Raw genomic sequence first — 24,240 nt, 5'->3', positions numbered from 1 at the left:
AGTCTGCCTAGTTAGTCCGGCAGCTTAGCTAAATAAAGGGGACACGTTGGACAAAAGCACCACAATTTTTCCACATGCTCTCTATCACCATAGGTTTCAATTTTTTCTAGGAGCCACTTCATCAAGATTCCGTAATGGAGATGGCAGCCATATAAAGTCTATGAGAACCAATGTATCTTCCAAGCCACTTGGAAGGTCAATCTTGGTGTCAAAATATACATTTTTTGGGTCAAGAAATCATTTAAAGCTATTGAGAATATCACTAGATGATTATTTGATCAAATAGATATGTTCACTTTCACCATGTTTTTAGGTCATTTCAAAATTCCTAAGCGGCTGGACGTATATTGATATAGGTCATATACAGTGCACGTATTCTGGAAAATGAGTAACATGCATACATGCATTTAATTAAACTTTATTAGCTTTACTCATATTATTTGTTACATTTACAACTACAAAGACCTTTGCAATTCCAGTGTGCATTCTTGCATGAGCATCTTGCACCACAACTGCTTGCACCTTTACAACCACACTTGACCAGTTCACTGCAGGTTTTTGATGCAATCGGTAGAATGGTTCACATAGGAAGCCAGACATGGTTGTCTTCATCCTGTGTAGTCTTTTCTTCTTCATGGTGTTGTTGTTTATTGCCTTCTTCTAATATATATATATCTCCAAGCCACTTAGAAGGTCAATCTTGGTGTCAAAATATACATTTGGTGGGTCAAGGAGTCATTCTTCTCAAATCTGGTCCTAAGCCGCCTGACTAAGTGTCTGATACTGGCGTCCCACCATCACCCCCAAAGTGCGAGGAGGTACATATATTTTTTTAGGTGGGAGGGAGGGTAACATGGAGCAGATATCAAGGGTAAGCATGGTATACCTAGTCTGTGTGGCTCTGATTATTATATAACACTGTTATATAAGCTGTCTGAGGCCAACTGATAAACAAGACCCACTGTACAGTATTAGGCCACCTGGTTGCATTGAAGGGTTGGAGAGCCTGGAGAGTAATCAATCATTTGGGGGGAATTTACAGCCATTGGTTATTCAAGTGGAGAGCTGATGTGGTTGGCCGTGAAACTGTCTGCTATCACTGATTTCACTTTCAGAGCCAAAGTGAGCGCCAGGCAATCAAAGCCATGAGGGATCAGAGCTCCACTCACGTTGGGCTAAGAAGATCCATATGCCAGGAACCGGGGCCAGACTTTTCCAGGTTCCCCTCTCTGTTTTCCCATGGCCCCACCGTGGAGGAGCCTCTCGCAGCGTTAAAAGGAACAGCCCTCCCTCCCACCCTCCACACCCCTTGTTAACAGTCAGTGGCCCCATTTGGTACAGTGGCCATTAATATTTATGAGAGGAGAGCTCCTCGCAGGGGCCCAAGGGTGACAAACAGTGTGACCTTTCAGAGGGCCAGTGTTTACTGTGGCTGTCAGGAAGCTGGTGGGATAAGGGAAGAGAGCACCCCCGCCCATCTTCCTCTCAACCAAATGAAAGCAGGCTGGTGTTTGGCCGGAGCAGATGTTGGTATGATACCATTAGTTTCTGCCGTCAGATGAAGTTTTAACATCGGGCGCCAGCAGCTGTGTGGAAGCCTGTGAGCTGAAATCATCCTCTGTGCCATTTCAAGACGTGACATTTCCATTCAGCAAATCTTTCCCGAAATTGTGTCGTGCGCTCACATGGTGTCTCTTTTTGTTTATAGTCTACACCCTCAGTGGTCTGGGACTCTCTCTTAAAAATACAGTTCATTATTTTCAGTGTGGGAGTGACTCAACAGAATTCGGTGCTCAGCCGTCTGAGTTCCAGCCCTTATTTGTCATGAAAACACAGACCGAGGCCTCTCTTCAGAGTCTGTGATGTTGTCTGTAAATTATAGGTTACTCACTAATTTGTTCAAATAAAGTGGTGGGAGCAGCTCATGCATATGAGAACATTTCTGTTCTGCTTGTTTTGGAAGAATAAATTCAGCTACCGAAGACATTATACAGTCTGTGTCAGTCCAGGAAAATTATGACTTGCTCGACTTTGTTGATTGATTCATCACTGAACTGAGCTTTATGTGGAGTTTGGTGAGATTTTATTTTAGTACATTTGGTCTGAAATTTGAAATTTGAGAAGACTTATAGGTTATAGGTTAGGACTTATTGGTTTGTCTGTAGTTTTTATAGCTTAAGAAGACTGACATTTTATTTCTCTATGAGACTACACAACTAACACATTCTCACTCCCAACTCCTCACAGACAGACATCACAACGTTACTGTCTTGAAGAGCAACTAACTAATGGAACTAACATTACAAAATTTTGGATAAGGAAAACTTCCCATGGCCATTTCGGCAGGGGGTCCAAAACCTCTCACCTCAAAATTGAAATTCTTGCTGAAATTTAAAAAATGTCAAATTAGAGCATGGATTTTTCTGTGGTGTTACTCAAGGTCTTGGTTTCTTGATATGATATTTTGGAGGGATTTTGACAGTTTTTATCAATTCACGAATGGTCAAAAAAGGTTACATTTAGCATCAAATCTGGTGAACAAAATCAACCCAAAAAATTGCAACAACCTTTGAGCATGGAAAAAGGCCTTCATATACATCTATCATAATGTTCTAAGCCAGGGATGGTCAACTTAAATGCTGGAGGGGGCCACAACTTTTCGTGCACTTAACCAGATATGATGAAACTGCAAAAATATGTTTACAGTGCAGTAACTTAACATATGTCATGCTCAAATGCACGTAGAACAGTATAAATAGGAATACAAAAGGTTTGACGCAAATAGAAAAATAACCGTGATTTCTTTTTTTTCAGTGCAAGAACAGCAGACAACATTAATTGTAAGAAGTAATTTTGTGCATTTTTACACTGCACTTTTAAGATTTCATGCTCAAATGCATGTAGTAGTACTGAGGGCCACTTCAAGTGAGGGTGCGGGCCGTCTGTGGCCCCCGGGCCTGCAGTTGCCCATTCCTGTTCTAAGCAATTATACACTTTAAACTTTCATCATTTGAATAGGCCCCTAACCAAAGCTTAATGTTTATTACTGATTTATGCAACAAGATCTCCAACCTAAATGACAGAATAGACCGTTTGTCAGTACCACCCATAACGACACATATGAGCGTATGTCGAAATGAGCGTTTCATGGCTCACGGTACAGAGTAGAGCATTCTAAAAATAGCACACATCATTATACACACACGTCGGTTCGCGGTTGTAAAGAGGCTGCAGTTTCTGTGAATTTATGATACAAAACCACTGGCCTAGGTTTAGAGCAAAAAACTTCCTGTTAAGGTGTTATAAAAGACAGTTTGAACATTAAATATATGTACGTAAATGCCGGAAGTGAAGTAGTTGCAAGGATGACATGAGCCACGGAGGTTACATAAAAAATGTAAGTTAAGTAAAAAATAGTTGTTGGCACTGTTGATTCACGTTCACCATTTTATTCAATTTTTTACCGTATAAATAAAACGTTTTCCCATGGAAAGAAACGCTGTTCTGCCATATGATAATTGATGAGAAAATACTTTATAAATGCTGCATAAATTAAAGATTTCATCATTAAATATTACAGTATATTTTTGCTAGAGATATGGTGTTTAGTACATTTAACAGTTAGAAAAAGTATTTACACCACCTCTCTGAGTGAGGTTTTCCGCTCACATGGCTTTTCCTATCACTGCTATGCAGATGACACTCAGCTCTATCTGTCATTTCCTCCTGATGACCCATCGGTCTCTGCTCGGGTCTCTGACTGCCTCTCTGACATAGCCACTTGGATGAAGGCACATCACCTCCAGCTGAACCTTTCAAAAACTGAACTGCTGGTCCTCCCTGCTAAACCCACAATACACCACAACATCAACATCAAGATTGACTCCCTGTGTCTTTCACCCACCATGGTGGTGCGAAACTTAGGGGTGATGATTGATGACCAAATCACCTTTTCCAGTCATGTCGCCTCAGTTACCCGGTCATGCCGCTTTGCACTTTACAACATCAGAAAAATCAGACCTTACCTAACTCAACATGCCACTCAACTCCTGACACAGGCTGTTGTCATCTCAAAACTTGACTACTGTAATGCCCTCCTGACAGGCCTGCCAGCCTGCTCAGTAAAACCGCTTCAGATGATCCAGAACGCGGCGGCGCGTCTGGTCTACAACCAGCCAAAAAGGTCACATGTCACTCCGCTGCTCATGGAGCTCCACTGGCTACCTGTTGCAGCCCACATCAAATTCAAATCTCTAATGCTGGCCTACAAAGTTGTCTCCGGTACTGCTCCTACCTACCTGAACGCCCTGATTCAGACATATGCTACCTCACGACCGTTGCGCTCTTCCAGTGAACGGCGCCTGGCTCTGCCCCCCGTTGGTCCAAGGCAATCCAGACTCTTTGCACTTCATGTTCCCCGCTGGTGGAACACACTACCAGTTCCTACCAGAGCAGGGGCGTCCTTCTCTACCTTTAAAAAACTCCTGAAGACCCAGCTCTTCAGAGAGCATCTTCTCTCCTAGACCACATGATAAGTCTACTCCTCAAAGAATTGTCACTAGCACTAATAGCTCTTATTGCACTATACCTTGATTGTTTGCTTTTACTCTTCCTGTAAGTCGCTTTGGATAAAAACGTCTGCTAAATGACTAAATGTAAATGTAAATGTATTTTTACAAAAAATTAATGCAAAAGTTCTAGTGATGGCTTGTATATATATTACAGTATCATTTTTTACACACATGGTGCCAGTGTGTTTTACAGTGAAGTAATGCATTTTTTTACTGTAAAAAATACTGTTTTGGTTGATCTATACATTTATCATTTTACGGCATGGTTTAGAAGTTTTTCACCGTAAAATCTACAGACATTTTTTACAGTGTACACCGCTTCTATGTAGCATCTACTGTTGACCTGCTATCTCCTCCCATAGATCCTCTGCCATCCCCCCAATAAAGACAAAAATTTGTCTCTGGGTTTGTATTGTCTGTGGCGGAGTCCGCCATTCCCATTTCTCCTGTAATAGCTGTGATACCAGTGTACCAGTGATTAATAAACGTGCAATTTAGAACATAACTCTTAAATATGTTCTTGTTGTTTCCACCAGTAGCCACATGTCTTCCAAATCAACCAGAACTGAAATTATCGGTTTGTAACTTTAACGACATCCTCCATGTTGGCCTGAAAGCTGACTTTCATTCTTGATCTTGGAAAGATTGTAGCAAGAATACATTTTATTTGGAGATTAAGCTCATGTGATTGTTTGAAAGCTCAATAACAGCTGCTTAATGGTCATTGTGGCATGACTGTAGTCCTATGTGCTGTTTCCAAGGTTGAGAATAAACTGTCAACCTTAAATTTTGAGTGAGTCACACATGTCATGAAATAGTTTTCTAATAACAGCATCTAGCCCAAGTGAGCAAAAGGGGAGTGAATACATATTTTTGTAGGTATTGAATTTTTATACTGTAATAAATGTCGTGAGTTTTCACTCTTTTAAACAGAAAGTCCCTAGTAAATGTGTTTTTAACCCATTTAGTGGCTCAGTCCAAAAGTCCAAGGTGGATGCATAGTTTTTATTGCCCACTGTATGGCACAGGCAGCCCCTTTGCATTTCGGGACAACAAATAAACCTCACCATGGTGAAGCCGCTCTGAATATCCTCAGATCCTACAAATAGAAATCCTGTGAGTCCCTGGGAATCGCTTGCTAACGACATGATGATGGATGGAGCAATGCCACCCACTCCAGTAAAACAGCTTTATGAGAAAAACTTCAGCACCACTTCCTTCATTCTTCAGCTGTAAAGACTGAAATTAGTATCAATCTGATTCAATCTTTCTTGAATAAAATAATTTTATTTGTTTTTATTATATCTCAATTGTGGATTTTTGTGCATGTGGTACTTTTATGGAACTTAATTTGGTTAGTGGCAGCTGAAACTTTCTCAAACCACTTTCTTTGATACAATATACGTCTTTGATTTGTTTACTTCCCCTTTAATTTCCCCAAAATGCCACCTCCTATGATAAATATTCTTTTAACATCCTCCTTTAAGCATGCTCTTTAAAGTTTACTGCGTTCATCTTTGTTTGCGAGGACTCAGCCGCCCATGTAGCATCTCTGATGACAATGTTGTGTTTTTCTATTACAATCTCCCCAGGCAGCCAATTATAGCCAGATAGGGAGCTGAGAGCTGACAAAGGTGAAAAGTTTGTTACACTAGAGACAACTCTTGGCTCCACACTCATCCTGACCCTTCCCATCATCCCCCAGGTGGTATCTGTCACCGCTAAAGAAGACATTCCCATATCTAATCAGCCAATGTGCAAACCCCAACAACATGAACATTACGATCGTCAGACAGAGATTACTCCTCACAGCAGACTGACAGAGAAAGGAGGGGGAGAAATGATAACGGACCTTTTGAGCTCCAATGTCCGTGGTGGGAGTTTAACCCAGAAAAGCCCACCCACGTTGACTGCAGAAGACGTGGGTGAGAAGGCCAAGCTGTTGAGAGCTGGTGTGCACTGTGGAACAGTATGGACCACATTGCTCACCACAGTGTCAGATTTATCTGTGGTATTTGTCCAGGAAAAACAAAACTGTGGCATTGCCTTGAATCTTCGGTGCATGACTTAGAAAACCCCTTAAGTACTCTTGGAGGAACTGTGTTGTGTTAAGGTTTTTGCTGTACAACCACAAGTTTCCAATGTCTTCCACAATAGATTACCTTTTGGGTAACACTTTAGATTATGGAACACATATTCAACATTATTATTTGCTTATTGGTATGCAAATAAGTAACATATTGGCTCTTAATTAATCATTATTAAGTAGTTATTAATGCCTTATTCTGCATGGTCTTATTATACAACCAGTAAGCCATTAACTAAGAGTTTTCCCTCAATAACCTCAGAATTATTGCATATAGTAGTAAGTAAGGAAGTTGTTGTATATGAGTTACGATCTTAATATTCGATGCAAAGTGGGTCACTTTGCGCCAATGTTAGTATACCAGTGACCCACTTTGTAGAGTAATGATTGACATTACAATCTACCAATCCAATCATCCAAAAGGAGCCACCAGTCACGTCAAAGGTCTGGAGAAGGTATTTGCCGTTTCCATGGTTTCGTTGACCGCTATGTAGAGACTTATAAAGTCCATACAAAGTAAAGCATATTAAGATCGTAACTCATATACAACAACTTACTTACTTACTACTGATAAGCAATAATTATGAGGTTATTGAGGGAATTCTTAGTTAATGGCTTACTAAAGCAACTAATTAATGTTGAATATGTGTTCCCTATTATAAAGTTTTACTAACTTTGGTAATATTTTATCTAAGAGAAAGACTAAGAGTCTTCAGACACAGTAGCCGCTCAGTGAGGCTGCATTTAAGCAAGCTCACAATATCATTTTTCTAATGTTTTCATTTTTACCATTTTCACTGACTTAGTTTAAAATGTTACCTTGCTTACAATTGCTAATTACTACAAGTAATAGAGCTGAATGCTAATCTTTGTATGTTAGCTAGCTCACAACGTCAACGTTAAAATGGTTTAACTATTATCATTTCCACAGTCTTAATTTAGAATGTTACCCTGCTAACATTTGCTAATTAGCATGAGTAACTGAGCTGAACGCTAATGCTGGCATGCTCAAAATGTGTTAAAATGGTTTAACATAATATACCATCATCATAATTTACAATGTTACCATTTAAAATTTGCTAATTAGGTTAGGCAACACTGCTGGATGCAGACGCTGGCATGCTCACTGTGTCTATGTTAAAAAACTTCAATCTTGACAGTTTTTACAGCCTTAGTTTAGAATGTTACCATTTGGAAAATAGCACTAAACATGATCTGTTATGAGGAAGTGTCAGCTGAGGCTAATGGGAACGTTTTCCAGATATTTGGTAAAATATTTACATGATAATGGCACTCCTACACTAATTGTATAGGATGTCCGTGGCAAGTTGTGTGCTTATCCATCATGTGGATGTTGAAATATTTCACTGAATAAGTACAACTTTTTAGATAGAACATCGGTATATCTCCAACTCATTGGGATTCATCCTCTGGGTACCATTAATGTATAAAATATAATGCCAGTATATGGTTGCTAATATACTTTAGTCTGGACCAAAGTAGGATAGACCAAACAGACATCCATGCCACAAGTGTTGCTTTAACTCTCGAGGAAAGTTTCATTGAGATGAATCATCTAACCTTCAACACATTTACAACTTGCTGTTGTTAATTAATATTACACAGAGATCTTCACAGCTCTGACGCTTGAGGTCCGGCCACAAGGCGCAGAAATCACTGGGTTGTAAAGATACGACAAGCTCTATCTAAATTGTGACTCTAATGTGTGTTCTCTCCAGGGGTGTCCTCTTTCCCTGAGTGTTTCTGTAGCAGTTTGGAGACAAGTCTGACAGCTAACCCGGGGAGAGAAATTTCCCTCATCGCATTTCTATCTCTCCCTTAATAACTCTGACAGACACTTTCCTTCCAAATGAACGTTAATAAAGAAATCAGTGAGTGCTTCACTGAGTTCTAGCACTGGAAGCTCTCCATTAGAAGCAATAGTAAGCAGGTGTGTCCAAGCTACATGTCATTTCATGCTCTACTAAATCTCAAGAAGTCGTCCTCCATGCAAAAGTAATTAGGATGGGATGTCGTACCAGGAGAAATATTGGTCTAAGTGAGGATGAAATACTGAACTGTTTTGATCATACAGGAAGTGAAGCACTGGAATGCATCATTACATTTGCTGAAAAGCCAGCAGTCCCATTTCACCACCTGGTCCTCAGCTGCCCCCTCAGAGCTCAACTCATCCAAGACAAGCAACAGCAATCTCCCCTTTCTGAATGAGGCCAAGGAAACCCCTTGTCGGATGCACAAGTGGAAGGAAACGGCTAATGTATAGGCCGGGGCTCAGGGGAATCCGTTTCTAAGGGGAGGGGAAAATGTACAGAGCTTGAACAAGTAAGTGTTTGTGTTAGGCCAGTCAGTGTCTGGCTGATGGAACACAGACAACACACTGAGGAGTTTGTGTGCGATCAGGACAGATAGTGAAAGATAGACGGGGGAGATCTTTAGAGACACAGAAACTGAGACAGCGAGATACAGAGAATGGAGATAGAGTATGCATTCATGACGCACATCCCCAGACTCATTTGAGTCAACTGGAGCATATTAAAACAGTTTGTCCTTATCGTACCTCCATGAACTTCTTAAAAAATAAAGAAAGACCAATGTACAACAACTTTCCATTTTTGACTTTTTAATGATTTTAAAACAAATACCCTGACCCTGGATATAAAATGTAAAGTAACCTGGATGAAAAAGTTTCAAAAACAATTCTTACAGAATACTATAAAGACAGTTGGTCAGTTTCAGGCACTTGGAACCACATACAGTCTTTGTTTGTCATGCTACACAACAAAGTATTTCTTTGGTCCTTTTCCCCTCCAAATCAGGTCAGCTGAAACCACAGTCAGAACAAAAAACAGCTTTCTGGTTTCGTACAAAGTATTTACATTTCATTAAAGACCCAAAGCAAGCCTCTACCAGGCCTGGCAAAGTCCCTCCGTCACTTATCAACCCTTCATATTTTTCCATACATGTCCACATTGGTTATAAAATGATAACAGAATAAAAGGTATAATTGACAGATCCTTGGTCTCGCCCCTGCTCCAATAACAGCTGAGCATGCTTGGTCAACTTTCCCCTTTCCTTTTATACTTAGATATGCTATGTGCGAGGCTTGTCTATACTGAAAAGAAACCCACATTTGAAGAGTGTTGGGGGACATGTAAAAGCAGCTCTCAATACCCTGACCATGAAACAATCACAGACACATTACATTGTATACAGTCACATGTGAAGTTAAGTAAAACACTAGCTAAGTAGCTAGCAAACAAAAAAGGGAATAGCCAAATTATTGTTAGCCAGAAAACATCAAGGCCAACGCTCCTTTGTTGATATTGTCAACCACAGTGCAGTTAGCATGCTATCTGGTAGCGTTGTGAGGCCGGCACATTGTTTTAGTCCTTCGCAATTTAGCATTCTAGTGCTCCCAACTAGGCCTTTTAAGGCAAGCTCCTGGTGTTTTTAGCTGGGAAATAATAATTTGGTGTAGGGCTGGGCGATATATCGACATATTTTAAAATGCTATATGGAATTAGACCATGTCGCATATATCGATATAGTTCAAATTGTGCACTGTGATCCTTGCTCCAGGCAAGCTGCAGCTTTTATTTAAGATTTTTTTTATTTAAATGTGCACTTTATGGAGCTTTGATTTTTTTTAAAAAAGGTACTTCTGTTGTTATACAGTATTTATGTTCACTTAAATAAACGGTTTTAATAAAGCTACTTGTGACATTTGCTCTCAAATATCAGGATATATATCGTATATTGATATTCAGCCTAAATATATCAGGATATGACTTTTGGTCCATATCGCCCAGCCCTAATTTGGTGGACATTTTGTATAAAAAAATAACAGCAGCATTTGTCTGACCATTGACACTCTGAAGAGCAAAGCGGCCATACCAGAGGGTGTCAGCCTTTTGGTGTTATTTATTTTGGTATACCTGATGTCTAGGATCCCAATAGGGAAGGCACTGTCGTCCTTCCGGTAGGCTTCTTGAAGCTATATTGCCTGACACACAAATACTAACACTGTAGCACCCGTTTAAATGGAACAAGCGTCATCATGTCTGTTTTTGTCAAGTATGTCTGACCTAGGAACAGTAACTAAGGAGGGTGGGACTTCGGATCGGTCAATTAGAATGGCTCGAATTATATATAATTTTTTTTTACAGCAGTATTATTCAATATAACTTAGTGGAATGGTTTTGATATAAGATTTGGCAAAAAATATACATTTCCTTTTTGTCCATGATGGGCCCCAAACCAAAAAAGCCACATTGCTACAGAGGTACTGAGCACTGAAACAATAGCTCAGTTTACATCAATGTAAAAATTGAAACAAAAAGCTCTCCTCACATCCTATAAGTCAATGCTCAACTGCAAGGCAGCCACGTTTGGTAAGAGTTGCATGTCGCCATGGGTGACTGAACTTGTGCAATGTAATAATTACTGAAGTTGACGTCTCTGACATAGGGAGCGGGCTGGTAGTAGCAGGTGATGTTGGACAGAGCAGGGATAGCATTCTGTTCGGCCATTACGCGCAATGCCAGAGCGGAAATAAGTGCCAGCGTCTGTCTGCGCTCGTGGCCCATCAGACAGACGGTGCTCTCGTCCACCACTCGCCTCAGCGTCACCAGGCACTCGTAGCGCTTGTGCTCCATGCCCACGAAGTGGTTCTGCAGATACGCCTCCAGTTTCCTCTGCTGCAAGCTTATGTCTGGGAAGTCGATGAAGAATCGTGAGCACATGTAGCGCTGCATCTGCTTCATCTGAGTCTCAGAGGATGGCCGGAAGCCGCGTGCTAGCAGGTGGCAGTATTTGAGCAGCCCACCGCCACGGATCTCTTCTGGACTGCGGGTGGCAATAGTCCTGGAGCGAAGGTGACCAAGAGCTTCCTCAAAGTCACCGTACATGCTCTCCCCTTGCACCGTAGGGTGGAAAGTCTCGGACATGGCCGTCTCCGAGCAGCGGTCAAAGAGCAGCAGTGAGTCCAGGGTGATCTGGAAGGAATCAACGCTAAACTCAAACTGCCTTCTCAGGGAGTCCACAAACTTCAGTTCCACGTTCTTGCCGGTGTTATTGGACAGCGAGATGAGGCTCCAGCGATCCGTGTCATTGCAAACTTTCACCAGTTTCTGTATGTACGCTTCCTTCAGGGCGAGGGCTGTGATCCGCTCTCTGCACACCCCTTCAGGCAAGAAGTCCACCAGGCAGTCCAGCACCACGTCCTTCACCACCCGGAAGGTTTTGTCATCAGTCAGCCTCAGGCCAAAGATCAGGTCCAGGTCTTTGTAGCCAAGGCCATTGTCCTCGTGAAGCACATGGCTGGCAGCTGAGCCATTCAGCTTGACATCACATACTGACACGCCCCGCTCCTCCAGTCGGGCCCTGACCACCTAAAGATACACAGACAGGGAAGAAAAACTGAGTGATGGTATCCACACAAAGACAACAGAGAAAAAAACAGGTATGGACATGCAAACGGACAGTCAAAGGACAGTGGTCATTTTATTGATCAATTGATTGAGTTTTATTTATTTGATGGCAGTAGAAAGGAAGGAGAACATTTATTCTAAAACAACAAATTTGAAGTCTTAAAATACTAGAAAAAAAAACTTCTCAACACCATTCAAATATTTGCTTTTTCATATCTATGAATGCATACATGCTTATCTTTCACAAGCTAGCCAGTGTAGATATTTAGTTACACTTTCATTGACATCTTCAATTTAGAAGCAGTTTGTAAAAGCACTGCAGTACTTCTGCTGGAACATTTCATTGCAGGTAAATGCAGAAGCTTCATGCAGAGTCAGGGAAAGCCAGTGGCAGATTCCTGAAGAAGACAGGCTTTCAATATCCTGCTTAACCCTAAGAACCCCTCACTGCCAGTAAGTTAGGCATTATTCTCTGACAGCCATTGGACAAAAAAACTTAAAATTTTGAGACTGTTGAGACAAAATTATTTTACATTTCATTTAAAATGTTGCTAGAAATAAACTATTTACACTAACCAGATCCTCTAAAAAAAGATATCTTACATTCTATGCACCTCAGCACATCTGGGAAGTGATGACTCTATAGTCACATTAAAAATATTCAGTTAAATTGATTTAACTGCAGGCTGTTTACACAGACTAGAGAGGAGAGGACGTAAGTAAAGGTAAAAATGTTATAGCTCGATAGCATGTGAAAACACCATTTTTTTTATATTGGTAACACGTGTGGGTACTTGGGAAAAGGTTGTATATATATTTACAGGTTAATTAAAAAAAAAGATTAAAAAGTACTACTACTTGTGTCATTAACCACACTTGATCCTGCCTGCACTGCAAAAAAGGTGTGTCTAAAAACAAGATAAAAAAAACTAAATCTGAGGGAAATGATCTTGCTGCATGGACAGATAATTTCACTTGACAAGATTTCTTAAATTAAGATTGTTAAATCTAGAAATAAGCATGTTTAAAATAACGCTTAAAATAAGAAATTAACTCTTAAAACAAGATAAATTCTCAAACTCTTCTCAGTCTAAAGTTTTTTTGATCTCGGTAAGAAACAAATAATTGTCAGTGCACTCTGCTCGGGCCAGTTTATCGCTGCTTGCAGCTTTAATTTATCTTGTTTTAAGAGTTAATTTGTTATTTTAAACACATTATTTAAATGTGTTCAACATGCTTATTTCTAGATTTAATTATCTTAATTTAAGAAATCTTGTCAAGTGAAATTATCTGTCCATGCAGCAAGATAATTTCCCTCAGATTTAGTGTTTTTATCTTGTTTTTTAGTTAGTTTAGTTTAGTTGTTTTTAGTCACATTCAAAATATTCAGTGAAAAATTGATTTAACTGCAGGCTGTTTACACAGACTAGAGAGGAGAGGACGTAAGTAAAGGTAAAAAATGTAATAGCTCAATAGCATGTGAAAACCCCATTTTTATATTGGTAACACGTGTGGGCACTTGGGAAAAGGTTGTATATATATTTTCAGGTTCATTTAAAAAAAAAAAAAAAAAGAAAGTAACACTACGAATACTCAATCCTGCCTGAGGTTGACGATGCCCTGCACACTGCACAGTACACCTCTAATGGGTTGCATACCTGATTTAGCAGACATATCTCTCCGTACATGAAGTAAAAGCAACATCAGCACAACACAGATAAGCTGTGGAAAATGACAAGCTGGTGCTTGTCTGCTGTAGGAGACTTTAAACATGAAAAAATAACAGTGCAGCTGTGAACTTTTAAACTTGCGCCCTATGACCAAATAGAGAAAACGTGATTCCTTGCTGTCACATAAACATCTCTGGCAAAGGTTTATCTGTTTTTTGGAACACACACCATGTTGCACTGATGCGGTGCTTGGGAAAACTTCTGAGCTACAGACAGCTGAGATGTTTATGCTTCCTGTCTGTTGCATCACTCAAATAACACTAAGAGATGAAAAATATCCAAACACAAATCCAAAGCACAGCTGTCAGCAAACAATCACTGAGGCAAAGAGATCTGCTGTTGAAATAGCAGCTATCAATCTCTGCAGGCGAACATCCAGTCAGGTTATCCTATCACAATTTCTTTAAGACCCTAACGTTTTAAAATGTAAGGTGGAAACTTTATCAGATACATCCCTTTTTAACCCTTTATCGGGCGAAGAACTATATTTGGTAACTTCAGTGGATATCCAATTGGGGTCCCCATGTCTCTCTGTTTGGTCGTAGAACCACATGGATTTATTCCAGCTAATCAGCAAAGATCAGGCTACGTGACAGATGGTGACACCATGACATCTGACCAATCAGTATGATAATAATATAATAATATTAACTTTATTGACCTGGACCTCCAATGGTCAAAAAAAATCTGCAAGAAACAGTCGTACAAACCGAGTTATTCTTCAGTGACTTGTAATATTTGAGAAAAAAGTTGCAAATTTTCTAGATTTAAGTGGCGAATCTACGCGAAAAAAGTCACAGATTTACGAGAAAATATTACCCCCCTTCCCTGGGTCCGTATGTTGTTATTTTTTACACATTCCTAAGTCAACATTCAGTATGTAATATCCTCCAATATTCTCTAGGGTTGAAATTTGGAAATTACAAAGGGTATGGGCTAAATTATGATGCAAAACTAAGGTGATTTCTTCATATAAACTCTGCAATCGTACAGCATATTTTGTTTATCACTATGAAGGAGCCAACTAAAGCTATTAAAAACACAAAAAGATTAAAGGAAGTAAGACAAGGAAGGTATGACTTTATGTTGCAAATACTTTCCCCTACTGTAGTTACCTCATGGGGTTCCTCATATTTTTAACAAACCACACTGGTAAGAGCCAAGTGTCTCTGTTCCATTTAAAAGGTCCTGATGTAAAAGGAAGTTCAACACTTTGGAAAATATCCTCATTAATATTCCTTTCCGTCAGAATGCCATGAGACAGCATATTTTCTGTCTGGGGGAAACAGCTAGCCTAGCGCTCTCAGAAGTGAAATAAATACAAGTACAAGCATTTCCGAAGTCACATTAACACTGTCTCGTTGTTTTATCCGTACACAGACAGAAGGAGTTTTTCTGAGTTAATATATTAGCGCATTTGGGTGTACAAGTGAACATTTTTACACATTTTCCCCGAACCTTTACTAAGTGTTTTTGTCCCTGAACCTAACCATTCCTTAACACAGTTTATTTGTCAAACAATAAAACAGTTTAAGTAGTTTGGCCACCAGTTGCAATAACTCTAGTGTGCATTTTCAGACTGTTAGGCCTTTGGAGTAATGGGTTTTTATTTTTCTGGATTATGGGCTGTTTGAATAATAATGGAATATCGGTCCAATGGGAAATGTGTCAGTATTGCGTTGTCGCAATAACAATGGGCAGACCCCCACAGGTCCTTTACTTAACAGATGGAATTAGTACACTGCAAAAAACATGAAGCTTACCAAGCATTTTCTTCTTATATCTAGCAATAGTATCTTAATTATCTTCTTTTGAGTATAATTTACTGACCATAACTTTATGTGCTTATTTTAAGAACATGTGTCTTCTTGTAACAAAAATGAGTGAATAACCTCTTCACAGGGATTTCAGTCTTGTGTAAAGACTTTTTTTTTTGATTGACATTGTTAGCTTTTTCATGCTTTTCAATCTATTCGGCTGTTGAATATGGTGAGTTCTTACCTAAAATATTGGTTCCAATTGAGAGTTTTAGTTGCATGTAGTTTAAATGCTATTTCAAAAGCATTTTCTACCACCAGTATCTACCCACAGACAGTGTAAAATTAAAATAAGCCAGCAATACTTGAAACAAGCAAGTTTTTTTCTCATTTCAGTCAGGCTTTTCAAGCCACAGTTGCTCGAAATAAGTATTTTTGGACTTATTTTAAGACATCATTGTTTTTCCAGTGCCTAGATATTTTTACTTACTTAAAGAATTCTTACAAAGAAAATTTTACTTACTGCATTGGCAGATCATTTTACTTGTTTCAAGCACGTATTTGCTTAATTCTAGTTATTTATCATTTTCTGTCAGTTGGTTTTTGCAGTGTACCAATCTTCTCATATCAAAAGCCCAAAGTATAAAATGATTCCTTTAAAACTAACTTTTATGATAAAAAAGCAACATATTTCCATGCAAACCTTTAAAAGTAAACCTATGTAGACAAACTTCGAATACAAACTTTATCTGCCTGTTCACTTCAGGAACAGCAGAAAGCTAAAACAAAGCAAAGTTTCACGGCACTGGACAACTCTGCAGAGAAGTGGATTTTTTTTTTTTAAACTATCCAGCAAGGGAAACCCGCAGCAGTATTTGCTCTGACCTCACGCTTAAACAGTTGGTATGAGTTAACAGCACGCCATAATCTGCCTGTCTGGGGGTCCCAAAAGGAGCGTATGAGGAAACACAGCCTTGCCACCCCCACCATCACGTCCTTCAGCACTCATAAAACAGGCCAGCACATTTCCCACATGACGCACCAGCACCTGGTGAGCTGAGCGAAGGGAGACACTTCCGCCAACGTTCGAGCTAAAAAGCCTTGTAAAAAGAGCCACAAACACACCCGACTGTCTGGTGTTGACAACGCCTTGGCGACACTTAGCAGTCTCTCCACTTTCCTTCTCCAGTCTCAATAGTTTCCTTGAGTATTTCATTTAAGCTGCGGCCTGAATGTGTTTTATTATGGCAGTTTGAAATGACCCAGCCATTTACCAGCCCATAGTCCCCTGGACGCCAATGAGAGCTCTGGGCAGTGAGTCAGATCATCCCTCTGCCAAGGATATGGCGACAGCAAACGGGGAGTTACGAGTCCCTGACCTTCTCTCCAAAACTAACCCAGCCAGTCAGTCGTGCAGTAGCAGCAGGAGATGATGATGGTTTTTCCTCTGATTTGAAAAGCTTCCATGAATTTCCTATGCACGGGTGGTCATTTCACCTGTAAGCCCACAGCGAGTCACAGGCTGAAACTTAATGTTATTACTCTTCAATGAGGTGGCTGTTTAAAATGAAGGATCTGAAGGGCTCACAGACATGTTAACATGGTTAAATTAGATGTAGTAGATTTGTGGGCCTGCCATAAAAGATGAAACTGGTCAGACAAGACCCCTGAATGAGGAAACTCACACTCTTTTGTAGTTGAATAGGGGGTCATCCCTATGTTTTTTTTAGAAAAAAGGTCCTATCTTCCCTGTTTTTCCCAAAAAGGGTCCTATGTTCCCCTGTAGCAATACATACCGGGGAGCATAGGACCCTTTTCCAGAGAAAGGGTCCTATGCATTTAACCCATCCTTTTTTACACACAAGTGGACACACCATGCAAGGAGCAGTGGGCAGCACATTACTGCGCCCTTTAAAAAAATAGCCTCAAAAACTACTCAGTCTGAGCAGGTTGAGTCAAGTATTGTGAGCTTATTTTTTTCTTTATCTAAAAGTAGTTACATTTAAAAAGTAAATATTGATGATAAATACCCATTTTGTGCAGATGTAATGAGTAAACTCACAGCAGGCTGGTAGCTTCTTCCATGGATACAAGTTTTTACTTGTATATGCTTTTACTTTCTTTTTTAACTCTTTTTACACGTTTTTAGATTTAGTTTTTATAACTATTTTATTGTTCAACTGTTTTAAGTATGTTATTGTTTTCATTGTTTTTATTTATAACAATATTTGTGTATGATTTTTATTGTATTTTGATAACCGTACAGCACTTTGGTCAACTGAGGTTGTTTTTAAATGTGCTCTAAAAATAAACTTTGACTTGACTTGACAAGTAATGGCATGTTTGGTTTTGAACTAAGTTTCATTAGTCACTTTGGCATAAATAAATAAAAAATAATAATAATCAATGGACAAACCAGACCCAAACTGTTTAATCTGTGAGAACAGCGAGATTTGCAAAGCGATAAATTGAAAGCAAAAATTTTAAAGCAAACTGCCAAATAAAAATCATTACAGTCTGAACTGAACTCCTGTCCAGGGAGGACTGGGAGCATGTGGTGTCTTCGTGTTGCTCATTCTCAACAATAGCTCAGTGAGGAGTTGGTTTACAGCCTGGCGAGGGCCACAGTGGAGTCAGGCGACTGGTCTTCACTTACCACAGGGATTCGTTGTCAGGCCTGACCCACAAGCCCAGTGTTATTACAGGCTCTAATCCACTGCTCACATTCAAACCCAGGCCAGCCTCGACCATCAGGGAAAGTAGAGTACTACTTCCAGTAGTTAAAACTATCAAGTTTAAATATGATAGCCTGCAGAGCTGGAATAAGAGACAGACCTCTTGGTGGCCAACAAAAACACATTGGCCTCCATAGCTCCACCTCCACACATAAACCCACTCAACAAATGACGTATGGCACACACATCAGATATCTGTGTTTTTCATCATGTGGTATGATGCTACCGGTATGTACACAGGACCTCTGTAGAGTTATGCCTGCTGAGGGAACATGTACCAAATTTTCGGACTGTGGGTTGATGACTGTCGACATTAAATGGAGAGTAGAGAGGTGTCAGTAACAGTAAAAGTCCTCCTACAATGCTCCCATGGCTCACTAACAACCAGACCACAAACAGATGTTATTTAAATGTGGCCTTCAGACAAACCCACCATTGAGAGGGGCTCCTCTGACTCTTTGGGAGTGTGATCTCTTGGTCACCTTACCCAGTGTGTGACGACAAGAGCTGTCTCAGGTAGACAGCTCTGTCTGGTGCGTAGGCTAAAAATAAATGACATTAAAGGAGCAGACTGGTGGTTTCGCATGTTTTAGCCCATTTACCATGAATCACGAATACCTCACATTACTGTCAACCATTTTCCAAAACATATCATAGTGGTTTAGATCACTGAGCGTGTTTTTCCTTCCTTCCAGGCAGCCATTGGTTTCCCTTCATGGCCATATGGTATGAAAATCAACTTGCAGAGACTTGAAACCTGCTTGACATATTCCATGACAGCTAACATACAACCGCTTTTGCGTGTGTCAAAATAATGGGGTTGTTGCATGTTGATGCAGTGCAGACCTTTCAAACCAGATTAGTTGGATCCTGCAAACAAAATCAACGTATTATAATGTATTTCCCATTATATTGTTAATATATTGATAATGCCACAACGGGCAATCATGCACCTTATTCCGAAATAAGCACATGTAATCATATTCCAAAACAAACTTCACATTATAACTCGTAGTCCTAGTTTTATGAAGCACAGAAGTTCTATGTGTGGTTGGTCAAAGTGATGTTGCCTTACCAATGTCACACAACTATTTTTCATTACTTTCAATTATATTAAAGAGTGGGAAATTGGAATGATAATTGAGTGTCAGGTTGGCTTTATCACTGACAATTTTGCGTGAGTGTTATGATAATAATATTTTGTGAATAGTTATCAACTTGCTATGTTGTGCTAAATTCCTGCCAAAATGTTAGCTTGCATAAGCTGTGTTTTCGACTAGGTGGAAGAATAGCCACCAGGAAAGTCTCAGGCCACACCCTCTCAAAAGTCCGCTCACTCTGTGTGTCTCCACTACAAGTTAGCCCCCAGAGGGATTTAGAGACTGCGGAGGTGTTGTATGGTTTTCGCCGTCGATAACTGTGCACAACGTCAGCAGCTGAAAGCAGCATGGCTATTTATGCACAGAGTCTCCGCTGATCATAAACATAGTGATCGTGTATTAACCGGCATCGCTAACTGTGCACAGACTGTCCGGTGCTTGTTGTAAACAAACAGAGATCGCTAAGTGAACACCTCCTGCAGCAGCAGCACATACACACTGTACTGCTACAGAGCTAACTGTAGCTAACTGCTGCCAACAGCGGCTCTTCTTAACAAGCCAGCCTCCAGCTCCTTATCGGCTCGTTAAGAAGAGTAAGAAGGAGTTGCTGGATTTGTCTCCAGTCGCTTTCTTGAAAAATAGTCGCTAAGGGGGTCTGAAAAGTTGCTAAATTTAGCAACAAAGTCGCTAAGTTGGGAACACTGGTTCGCCGGCTTTTAAAAAATGGCGTGTGTTGTTGTCGTGTAGAGCACTACGTCACATCCTGCTTAGCGATCCATCCAATCAGTAACCATGCTTTTTTCAGGGGAGAAAAAAGGCCCTGCTCTTCGACAGGGACGAAAAAAGTCCGCTCCGGACGGCTCGTATTCATATTAGGGGCGTTTCGGCGAGTAAGACCCGCCTCATTCTGGGTATTGCCCGGTAGTGGAAACAGCCCTTATAATAACACTCAGCCACATTTTTTATTTTTATTTTAGAGTTGCAGGAACTAAGTTTGTTAATGTCATTGTTTTTATTGGTGGGGGGCCATGTTGACCCATAACTACGGACCTGGTAAGAAATGTGCAAAAAACAAAAAAGCAGTAAGTATGAAAAAGTAAGTGTTAACTAAAGTACTGAACTACATGTATGTAAATGTAACTAAATTTTGCATTAACTTGCTAGTAGTTTCGATAGAGATTCAGGTTGTGAAATACATTTTTGGTGTGTTATCTAATGACAATTTTGGTGCCATGAAAGGAAAGGAATTGCTTCTCTTCTGTAATTGAACCCAGCCCCACACCCGTTTTCTTTTTCTGCCTGACAACTACATTTAGTTGTCAGGCAGCCGACAGAAACACTTGACCTTTCACCTTTGTGCAGTATATATGCAAAAGAGCAGGTGTAGCTCAGTGCTTACACAACTACAGCATCATCAAAGAGTAAACCGCCTAAATTTCAGCCTGAGGAAGAGTCACCATGTCTATGCACACAGACCAGCTCCAAGACAAATTTTACCTTTGATCTATATTTTGTTATAATTTCTTATCACGTGTGCATTTATTTCTCTCGTTGGTGGCTTACTGTAGTTCAACTTCTTCCAGTGTGAAGTAATTGGTAGCTTGCAGAGCTCTGCTTCCACAACACTGAGTTAGAATTGGCACCAGAAAGAGCTGTCTCCCTGAGGCATAGTTATTATTTTAATCTGCTGCAGCTTGCATCATTCTAAAACTGACAAAATGAAATCTTGTAGCACCTCCAGGTTTGAAAAGTTGTTTTAAATTAATTTAATACACATACTTTTATTGAAAAATGTTCTTTTCTCCAACTTTTTAAAATGTATGTAAGTTTTTGCATTGCTAATTCAGGCTTCACGAACAGGAAACTTGTTTTTTTTTAAGCTAAGACTCCCCAGGACATATAGAAAAGCAAATTCTGGATGACTGAAAAGTGTATGTGTATGTACTTAGGGTAATGCCAGAGCCAACATGCTAACATATTAGCACTTAAACAGACAAATACTGGAGACAGAAAGAAAGCTGTACTCTGGCTCATGGGAGAAAAAAAATGACATGTTGGGGTTCCTTTTGTCTCCAGGATTGTGTAATGAAAGAATAACATTAGTAGGGATGTTCAGTGCAGAGCATACTTGATTATAGAGGCCCTTGACATTTTTTTTTTGTGTGAGGGTCTTTCCTCCCCACAAGATCACCACAGAAAATATGAATCACTCAAGTGAAATATGAACCTGGATTACTGGGGAAGACATTCAAATAATGTCCAGGAAAATTCCAGTAGTAAATATACTGCAGCTCACTCATTATCTCTCACTCATTTTCACTACACTGTGAAAAAAAACTTCAGGAGCAGAAGCATTACTGAGCTAGTGGAAAAGTTCAGTCATAGTGTTAGATCATCCTTGTGTCTGTGCTAAACATACCAGTAATCAGATGTCTAAAGTGTAAACCAGCTCTGCCACAAATCCACTACATGTGTTTCATAAAGGCAGTGGCAATCTAAGTGTCAACACACGAGAGAGACGCAAGAGTGACTCTATGGGGTTCAAGTTATTTTTATCCACAAGTGGATATACTCTTTTTTTATGTCCAATGAAAATATCTATCTTGTGCTCTTAGTTAAACATTTGATCCAAAACTTAGAAAAAACTACTGAAAAAATCCACCCCAGTCTTTTAAAAAGTCCAAAACCCAAATATATTCATTTTAATGTTATAGAAGAGAAGAGAGAAAAGCATGAAATCTCCACATTTATTGCCATTTTTGCATGAAAAATTACTTTAACAATTATTTTTTATCAAAATAGTTGCTGATTGGTTTTCTGTCTATCGACTAATCGGTTAGTCGACTGACTAGTTGTTACAGCTCTAGATAGATTTTAATTGTATTAATGCGGAAAATTCCACCAATGCAGCGACATACTTTCACACTTTTTTGGGGGAAATCTTTCTAGAAGTCCATAAAAGTCAATCAGTGTCAAGTGTTTGTTAATATGTTGAAAATTATTTGAAACACACCTTTACTAAGCCTCATTTCATACATTTGTCAATCGGGGAGTGTGTGTGTGTGTGTGTGTGTGTGTTGGGGATGTGGGGGTGGGGGTCAGACACATTTTTTTCTTCAACTCGGTCATAATACTATAAGAACTGTTGGATCCTTTCTGTTTAGATTATTGACCCTTTTTTCCTCACTTTTTTTAAAAATTGAAATGAAACAAGTATAATTTGCAGGTGCAACTTCTTCCTTCTACTAAATCCAGTCAGTAGTATGGTATGGTATATTAATTTTTTTTTATCTCAGCTGGAAAAGTACCCTAATATAAATGCATGGTGTTTATAAAGCTATAGGTGTTGACATAATGCAGTATATGCACACAAATGTATGTAAAACTAGGGCTGGGCAATATATCGATATAAAAGATATATCGATATATTATTATATGTGATATGGAATTAGACCATTAATCGATATAGTTCAAATTTGCACTGTGATCCTTGGTCCAGGCAAGCTGCTGCTTTATTTAAGATATTTTTTATTTAGATGTGCACTTTATGGAGAAAAAAAGGTACTCCTGTTGCTATAAATTATTTATGTTCACTTAAATAAATGGTTTCAATAAAATTACTTGTGACATGTCATATTTGACTTTGTCTAAACATTTGCTCTCACTTTGCGAGAAAAATATCGGAATATATATTGTATATCGATATACAGTCTAAATATATCGGGATATGACTTTTGGTCCATATCGTCCAGCCCTATGTAAAACTAATGAAAGTTGCATTTTTTCTTGCACACACAAAAAAAAATGACGTTATATGGTGAGTGAAAAAGGGTTTTATTCCCATCTTTATTTCAGAAGGGTAATAAACTTGTTTTATTTTATCGGTATGTATAGGTATACTAGTATTAACATGTGAAAAGAGTGAATAGACCGTGGTCTCACCTGGACGATCTGCCGGGGCTGCACGGACAGTGTGGGGAAGTTTCCGCGGCCGTGGATCGGGACGCTCTCCCCCAGGATGGAGTCCAAACGCCGCACCTGATCCCAAGTGAGCACGCTGAACCGCCGACTCTGCTCCGAGGCATCACCGGAGGACATGACGACCGGACTGAACGGGATGTCCGGAGTGTGAAGGCTATAACGGACACAATCCTCCACACGAGCCGGTGATGATCGGGTGAGTGTGGCTGAAGTGGGAAACACAAACTGCGGCTCCTCTTCGGGCTCTCACAAAGCTCCAAAATGCAATAAAGTGATGGGAAAGTTTTGTGGAATATCAGACATGTCCAAAACAGAAAGTTGCAGTCCCTCTCTGTCTGTCTCTGTGTCTCCACTGACTGTCTCCTCAGATTACAGCCGCCTCTGCTCTCACAGTGGCTTTTTACCGAGCTGGGATTAACAGCAGCCTTCCTATTGGCTGGACAGAGATTTATGAACATACAGAAGACTACAATCAGCCTTCACACACACACATTTACTTACGCACACACACAGGCCTACAGAACTTCCCATGCGTCACATGATTGGTTCAAGGAGTGTAGGAAATATGGTAATTACTAGTTAAGTAATTCGCAGTTCTCTATAACTAAGGCTGCAATATTGTCTCCTGGCTGCATATGCTATTCGAACTGAGTATGTTTTATATATGGAAAAAATGTTTTAAAGATTTATTTACAAGTACAGCTGCAAGTACTGTACAGCAGAAATGAACGAACAAATGCAGCATTTGGAGGAAAAAATGGAAATATATGTAATATCACTTTGGAAAAACATTTTTATGGGGGTTTTTCATGTTATATGTCTTCCATATA

At 39.7% G+C, this 24,240-nt stretch overlaps 1 protein-coding gene across 1 annotated transcript; it reads right to left on the bottom strand.

Annotated features, from left to right (window-relative positions):
• Positions 1–10,425: 10,425 nt before the first annotated feature.
• Positions 10,426–23,890, bottom strand: tent5bb (terminal nucleotidyltransferase 5Bb). The gene is made up of 2 exons (XM_059350201.1): positions 23,372–23,890; positions 10,426–12,068 (listed from the first exon to the last, which is right to left on the bottom strand). Exons 1-2 carry the CDS (start codon positions 23,525–23,527, stop codon positions 11,046–11,048), a joined length of 1,179 nt encoding a protein of 392 aa, XP_059206184.1. The 5' UTR covers positions 23,528–23,890; the 3' UTR covers positions 10,426–11,045.
• Positions 23,891–24,240: the final 350 nt, after the last annotated feature.

The sequence above is a fragment of the Centropristis striata genome, chromosome 14 (assembly GCF_030273125.1).
Source record: "Centropristis striata isolate RG_2023a ecotype Rhode Island chromosome 14, C.striata_1.0, whole genome shotgun sequence".
Classification (NCBI taxonomy): Eukaryota; Metazoa; Chordata; class Actinopteri; order Perciformes; family Serranidae; genus Centropristis; species Centropristis striata.
The sequence above is the reverse complement of the archived record's forward strand: the minus strand, read 5'-3'. Positions and strand labels throughout refer to the sequence as shown.